This window comes from Elephantulus edwardii, unplaced genomic scaffold (genome assembly GCF_000299155.1).
Source record: "Elephantulus edwardii isolate Elephantulus edwardi_28Jun2011 unplaced genomic scaffold, EleEdw1.0 scaffold00217, whole genome shotgun sequence".
NCBI lineage: Eukaryota > Metazoa > Chordata > Mammalia > Macroscelidea > Macroscelididae > Elephantulus > Elephantulus edwardii.
The window spans coordinates 4,445,569-4,453,189 of NW_006399967.1; the positions used below are offsets into that span (position 1 = coordinate 4,445,569).

At 51.8% G+C, this 7,621-nt stretch overlaps 1 protein-coding gene across 1 annotated transcript; it reads right to left on the reverse strand.

The window, feature by feature from the left end:
- Nucleotides 1-2,708: 2,708 nt before the first annotated feature.
- GZMM (granzyme M (lymphocyte met-ase 1)) lies at nt 2,709-7,315 on the reverse strand. Its single transcript, XM_006903588.1, is given in 4 exon segments — nt 2,709-2,846; nt 3,710-3,901; nt 5,323-5,457; nt 7,301-7,315. Coding segments are annotated over 4 exon segments (480 nt in total).
- Between the last annotated feature and the right edge of the window lie 306 nt (nt 7,316-7,621).

Here is a 7,621-nt window from a genome sequence, read left to right on the forward strand (position 1 = left end):
GTCCTGGCCTCCATGCTAGATGCTCTTCATTGATCCAGTTCACTCCTTTCCATACTCACTGGTATAACGTATGCAGGGTCTGAGCTGAATGTGGAATAAAAGGCCCCCAATAACCTAGTACTCCTGGAAAGGTTAGAGCTCACCAGTTTCAGCAGGATGGGGTAAGAGCGAACTTTACAACAGCCTCGGGAAGAGTTTTTTGTCTTACCCAATCACTCAACCCTCAAAAATCCGACAGCTCATCCGGGGCCCTGAATTTGGCATTCTTTTTATTTTATTTTGTGTATGTGTACCGTCAAATTGGATATGACTGGTAAAGGAGATTGTCTCTCCTTCTCCAGCAGAGCATCTGGTGGATTTGAACTATACACCTCTGGGATTGCAGTGCAGCTTCTTCCCACTAGGCCACCAGAGCTCCCTAGATTTAGCATTCTTGACACCTCTTAGCCCTTTGACCAAGATGGCTGGTGCTACGTCTTGAAGGAGAGAAAATTACCATAACAACTCAGGGACATGAGATTTCTTTAACTATCAGGGATCCAGCCCCGATATGTCGGGAGAATTCCGCCAAAAGGAGGCACCAGGTTGAAATGAAGACACGGAGAGGCTAATTGCCGATGACAAATAGCAAGTTTAATATTCTGGCAAGGGTATATATACACGTCTTTTTAAAAAAAATTTTATTTTATTATTTTTGTGTGAGTGTACCGTCAAATCAGATCTGACTGGTACAGGAGGAGATTGTTCCTCCTTCCCCGGCAGAGCATCTGGGGGATTCGAACTGTGCACCTCTGGGATACATACACGTCTTAGGAACATGCCTGCAGGGGTAATCGCATTATCTCTTATCTGAGATGTTGACTGGTAGATCAAACATTCCCAGACCTCAACACAAAATAAAGACATCTTCCGGGATATCCTATGATATCTATTGGAAAACAAGAAGGTATCACATTCCTAGAAATCTGAGGCCTTTGGTCCCTCCTTATTCATTAGCATACTGCTTCCTGGAGTTGTTTACTGCAGAATGGATGGTCAAGCCAAGATGAGTGGTCCTGCTGTTTTTACAATGCATTGCTGATCCTGCTTTGCAGGTTAACCAGGCCCTGACATTTAACCATATCCAACAGCAGCTCACACTGCTCTGTGTAGGAGAACCCTCAGCCTTTGAGTCTATCAGCATTAAACCAGCCTCCTGGAGACCATAGGGTTGCTATGAGTGGCAGGCGACTCGATGGCACATAACAACAACAACAAACCTGGAGACCAGGAACAAGTTTAGCGGCCTCGTGTCACCTGCTAGTTTCTTTACTGGAGTTGCAGGAACTTTGGCCCCAGCCCAGGACACACCTGGCCAAGGTGAGGGTGGGGTGTGGTCAGCCTCCATGGCCCCAGGATCTGGGTTGTGCTACTGGGGTGTGGTGGTGTGTCCCCCGTGTGGAGCACAAGGCCCTCCAGCCACTGCCCAGCCCTAGAGCTTGTCTCCAGCTCCAGTCATGCAGGAGATGCTGGCTCAGTCCCTCTGCTCCTTGGCCCCTCTTTCCAATCATGAGTCGCCTTTCTAAGACATAACCTCTCCTGGCAACAGGTCCAAAACGTGCTTGGGAAGCTGGGGGGTCAGCAAAAGAGGGGAAGGCCCCCCCATCAGATGGACAGATACAGAGACTGCAACATGGGCTTGAGGGCGTCCGAGGAGTTGAGGATGGCACAGTACAGGGAAGGTCTTCAGTGTTGCAGACCAGGGTAATTTTATTATTAATAATAATGAGACAGCTAGCCAGGAATGAGATAGAACAGAGAGCATAAAACAGGGGGCCAGACTGAAGGGCCCAAGCCAAGCTTCTCTGCATCTTTATTGAAAATTATCAGGAAGTAAATCACAAAGAGAATTCAATGCAAATGAAGCCAAGCTCTTCCTATTGAAAACCTTCCTTTCCCCTTGATTCAGGAGGAGGGGTCAGCAAATGCAAGAATCTGATAAACCCTTAATGATTGCCTTAGTGCCTGGGGGTGTGGAGTGGGGGTGGGGGTGGGGGGTGAATTCTAGCTTGAACCTTGCCCCCCCCATCTTGAGATAGCATTCAGTTTATTACAAGTATTTAGTATCGGCTTCCCATATTTCAGGGCTCTCACTAGGTCCCTAGGATCAAACAACAACAGCAACAGTGTTCCCTCCTCTGGGAACCCAGGCAGGAAGTGAGGAAGGGTGGTGGGTGACTGGCCACTGGGTTGAATATGCCCTCAAACAGCATGTGCCCACTGTAATGGCTTCACACCCTTTCTTGCTGTCTGGTGAAGCCGGTGTGCCTCTTCATAAACAAATAAAAAAAGACAGGCGGCATGCTCAAGTCTCCATCGCCTGATCAGATATTTGCAAATGGAGAGAAGTTTTCTACAAAGTTGCACTAACTTCCCTACAGCTTTTGGGACCTGCTCTGTGTGACCATCTCTGCTTTGAGAGGCTGTAACTGCACAGAGCATCGTGGTCCCTGCAGGAAGCTGTGCTGGTCAGGAGGGACACCAGGATGCAGTGGATGGGGGAGGGGCGGAGGAGGTGCTATGGTCAGGAGGGCCACAGGGGTGCAGCTGGAGGGGGGCGTGGTCAGGAGGGCCACTGTGGGTGGCCATAGTCAGGTGCAGCAGCCGGGGCTGTGGAGCAGGGCTGTGTCTCCTGTCCCCACTGCCCTCCCCTTGCTCCCAGGGAGGGGTCACCAGTGCTTGGTCAGATCTTGATCTAGGACTTTTAGGGGTCCACAGTAGAGGCCATGGGTGGTGCAGGCCTGAGAGCTGAAGGACAGGATCCCAGCCACCTCGTTTTTGCAAACCAGAGGTGCCTCCTGAGTCCCCTTAAGGGATGAGAGGACAAGTTGTGGCCTTGCCAATGGGGACACAGCCAGGGCCTGGATCTCCTGGGAGAGTGGCTGGGTCCACACTCACTCTACTCCTTCCCTTCCCTTCCTCTAACTTCCCTTCATCCGTCCTGCTTCCCCTCTCTCCTCCGCTTCTCTCATTCTCATTCTTTCCCTCCAACCCTGACCCTCTGTCTCTCACCTCCATCTCTCCTTGTCCCCCTCCCTCCTTTGTTGCAGACTGAGGGTAACGTATTTTTATAATTATTGAGATAGAACAGAGAGCATAAAACAGGTGGCCAGCAGTTCTTGACTGAAGGGCCCAAGCCATGCTTCTCTGTGTATTTATTGATAATCAGGGGAAGCAAATCATAAAAAGAATTCCTTGTAAATGAAGCCAAATTTTTCTCTATTTTCAACCTAATGCTCTAGCTCAGGAAGTATGTCACAGGAAGTAACACTCCCTCTGTAGGGGGGGGCCTAGCTGTCTCTTGTCTGCAGGGAACAGCTCTTTTTCTGTGATCTGTCACATGAGAAATCCTAACTTATAAATTTTAATTCCTTCAGGTCCTGAACAAGGGTTTTCATATAATATTTGGTATGAAATTTGGTCTCCCATACTCCTTCCCTCCCTCTGTGCTTTCCTCCCTCTCACCTTCCTTTCTTCTCTCCTTTGCCTGTTTCCTTTTTTTCTCTTTTCCTCCTTCCCAGATTATCTCTTTGAGTTCAAATCCTAGCTCTGCCCTCAGAGCAGGGACTTATTTCTCAGAAATGGATTTGAGGACCGGCCTTCACCTCAGGCTCCTAATAATGAAGAAAGGTGGACCCAGGACCTCACCTTGCAGGCCATGTGGGCAGACAGGACCATGCTAGAAGCAGCTGTTGTTGCACATCTGATGGTCCAACACTTGTACATCCAGCTCCTGCAAGTGCTGCCCTCCATGGTGGGTCAGTCCCCAGCTGGCCACATTACACCACACTCCAGCCTGCACTACCTGGGGCCTGTGGGGCAGGGGCAGGATGGTCTTAATGGACTTCACCTTGCCCTCCAGCTGTGGGGGAGAGTGCAGGGGGTCAGGCATGAAGGGACATGAGATTAGGCATGGAAAATCATGGGGTCAGGAGTGAAAGGAGATGGTGTCAGTTTGGAGGGACATAGGGGCTAGTTTAGAGGAACATGCGTGAGTTGGGAGGGAAATGGGGCAGGTTTGGAGATATAAGGGGTAGGCGGGAGGGACATATTGTAGCTAAAAGGGACTGGGGGCAATTGGGAAGGGACTAGGGCCAGGTGTTGTGGAACACGGGGCCAGGTGTGGAGCGACATAGGGTCACATGTAGAGGGATATGGTGTCAGTTTGGAGGGCCATAGGGGCCAGTATAGAGGCACATGGGTCAAATGGGAGGGACATAGGACGTGGAAGAGGGACTAGATGCAAGTTGGAAGGATATAGTGGAGGGACTGGGGTGAGTCCAGGGCAGGTGGGAGGGATTAGATGTGAAGGATAGGCAGGTGACTGAGGGGGGAGGGGCTGTAGAGGGGGAGGGGCACAGGGGTGAGCAATGTGAGGTAAGGTCCTCAGGGGCTGCCTTTTAGCGGGGTGCAGGACAGATGCCTTGACGAAGGATAGGCTGCGGTCACTCGGGTTGTGCCAGCACCACTCTCAAGCAGCTCCGTCCCGCTGGGCAGAGACAGGGGGCCTGTAGCTTGGGGACCTTCCTCACATCAAGGCTGCTTGTGTATGGGTGATCCTGACCTTGCCTCACTGCCCCAGCCCTCCTCAACCCCCCCTTCCAGGAATCCCTTCCTGCTCCCGCCTCACCTCTGACTGGGTCAGAGTTCAGACACTGGTCCTACCTGGGGCTCCCAGAGGCCGGCTCAGGCCTCACACCACCCAGCCTCACCCTAGGCTTATGTGTCAGGTGGTTTGTGCAGAGCTTGCTCTGTGATGCAGCTGGGGCTCCCCAGTCGACAGACATTGCCCCAGAGAAAAGTAAACGTCCTGTCCTCAGACGTGCCTGGACAGCCTTTCTGAGGACACAGCCGGCACAGGCCAGTGGTGCTGAGACAGAAGCCTGAGTGAATCACAGGAGAACTGGATCCAGCTGTGCCTGAAGCTGACGAGCCTTCAGATCCTCTGCTGCTCTTTTCATCTCTTTGATCTGGAGTCTTCATGGCTGGGAAGTCCAGAGGTTGGGGCTATGATGGCATGAGTCAGTGGAGGAGCCTCGGTATTCAAGACCAGGGCCCAGTTACTTCCTGGGGGCCCTCTGTCCTCTGCCCCGAGTCTGGCTCCACCTCTGGCCACCAGGTGATGCCAGGTAGGTCACTCCCTCAACGGAAGGGTGTTTTCCTGTTCCTCTGATGCCCATCTCCCCAGGAGCCCCAGACAGCCACGTCCAGTACCGGAGCAGAAAGGGGATGCTGTGAGAATGGAGGTCTGGGGATAGGGGGGCAGTGACATCACGGGGGGACCAGGCAGTGGGCGGCTGTCAGCACCCATCTAGAGTGCATCAGGACACCCACACACAAATGGGTGCCGGCCTTCTGCAGTGAGGTCATGTATGGCCGAGAGTGGGGGGTGGCTGTGTGGCCTCCCAGTGATCTGTACTTTGATCAAGTGACCTGTGGGGAAAGGCAGAGAGAGCCATTAGGTTGGATGGGCCTCTTTTCCTGGCATCTGGGCCCCAGGACCCTCCCAGGTGGGCAGTTCAGAGGCTCTGCAGCCCAGTGTCTCACTCTAAGAAGATCCATGGTGGGGATTCGGACACCAGTCCTCAGCTGGGTGGCACGATCTCAGCGGGAGTGCAGGGATCGCTCATGAACCCTCGTCCTGCTCCACATCAAGGAACCACCCACACCCTCCAGTCCGTTGGCACCACAGCAGCGCCACTGGTGGTTGGCAGCTGGGGAGAAGTTCCCTGTGGTCAGAGTGGACATGACTCAGCAATTCTACTTCCTTGTGGGAGACGGACAGGAGTAGTCTTCCACACAGAGTTCTGGGTCCTCTGTTCACACAGAATCTTTTGTCCTATGCCCACGTAAAGCCTGTGTTTACTCTGTGACCTGTGTCCTGTGCACCATTCTGAGGAAGTGGACACACTCTGCTCATCAGTCCATTCAGCGGAGCACCAACTCTGGCCTTGGGGCTGGATCTGACTCCAGGACCTTTTGTTGGGCTCTGAGGCTGCACCATGTTGGGAAGATTGCCTGGGCGATCTGAACCACTGACCTCTCAGGCAGCAGGTGACACATCCCATAACCTGATACTTGCTTCGTGGAGGCCTTGGGGATGTTATGGTCAGTGACATAGATAGGAACGTGAGTTTCTGACAGGATATGTAATATGGGATCCTGGGGCATGAAACACTCGTAGTTGGACACAACAGAGGGGAGAAGGGGTGTCTGCTTGGGGTTGGGGACAGTGACCACTGGCTAATGAAAGTGTGGTTGGAATGTCCTCAAGTCATGCATGGCTGCCCAGTCCATGAGCCCCAAGGGCCCCAAGTGATGGACAGGTGCCCAGTCCATGAGCCCCAGGGGCCCTGAGTGGGGGAGTGCTGTGGTCTAACTGGCTTCAAAAAGCCATTTTTTTTCCCCTTTGCATTAGGCATATCCACTCCCAGGGCCTTTTAACTGTTTTTCTGAGTTTACAAATTACATGTTGCTGTACAGAGGTAACTCGTGGTTGCTGTGATGCTGAAGCCTGTGACAGTGATGTGCCAGTCGTGGTAATGGGCACCCAAGGTGGACAGTGTTGGCTGGAGCTTCCCGACTAAATCAAGCCTGGAAGCAGGTGCGGCATCCACTTCCAAAATGGCTTGTCTCTGGAAACTCTATGTACGAACAGTGCTCAGGCTGTTCGTTCATAGGGTCGCTATGAGTCCTCTACGACTCGACGGCATTAAACAACAACAACAACAAGAAGAAGCTGACAAACACAGGTGGTGTCATGAAGCACAACATCTGATTCGCTCCCATTGCCCTTTCCACTCACCTACCCCAGTCATTTACTCTCTCTCCTTTCTCATCCCCAGTCACCCTGCAAGCTTGAGTCTATGTATGTGTCACTTTTCTTTTGCTTTTATAACCGTGATCTTAAATCAGAAGAAAGACTTTTTTTTTTTTTTTATTATTTTGTGTGCGTGTACCGTCAAATCAGATCTGACTGGTACAGGAGGATATTGCGCCTCCTTCTCCGGCAGAGCATCTGGTGGATTCGAACCGTGTTCCTCTGGGATTGCAGTGCAGCTTCTTGCCACTAGGCCACCAGAGCTCCCCTAGAAGAAAGACTTTTGACCAGTAACTGGCAATGGGCTCAAGCGAGTAGGAGGTGGTGAGGACACAGGAAGGACGGGGCTCGGGGCTGCTGTTCGCAGGGTCACCCTGACTCTCACACTACTTGTCAGCACCTGACACTACCACCATAAGTCTCCTTTTGTGACTGGCTTACGTCACTCAGCGTCATGTGTTCTTGATTAATCCCTGAAGTGCAGTGTGTCATATTTTCTTAATGGTTTTTCACTGATGCCGTGGAGTTAAGGGCTTATTCAAAGTGGCTTCCCTAGCCATTGCTGACTTTGCTATGTGGATGGGTGGGATATATGATGAGGACATGTTTGCCTATCCACAAGGGGACTGGATAGTCTCACCATTAAATTGAGCAGCTCCAGTAACAGAATTGGAGATAACATTTGATTGTGCTGATGTGAAACATATACTCAGACCAGGAAGCAGTCCTCAGAACAGAGCAGGGGAAAACTGAATGGTTCAA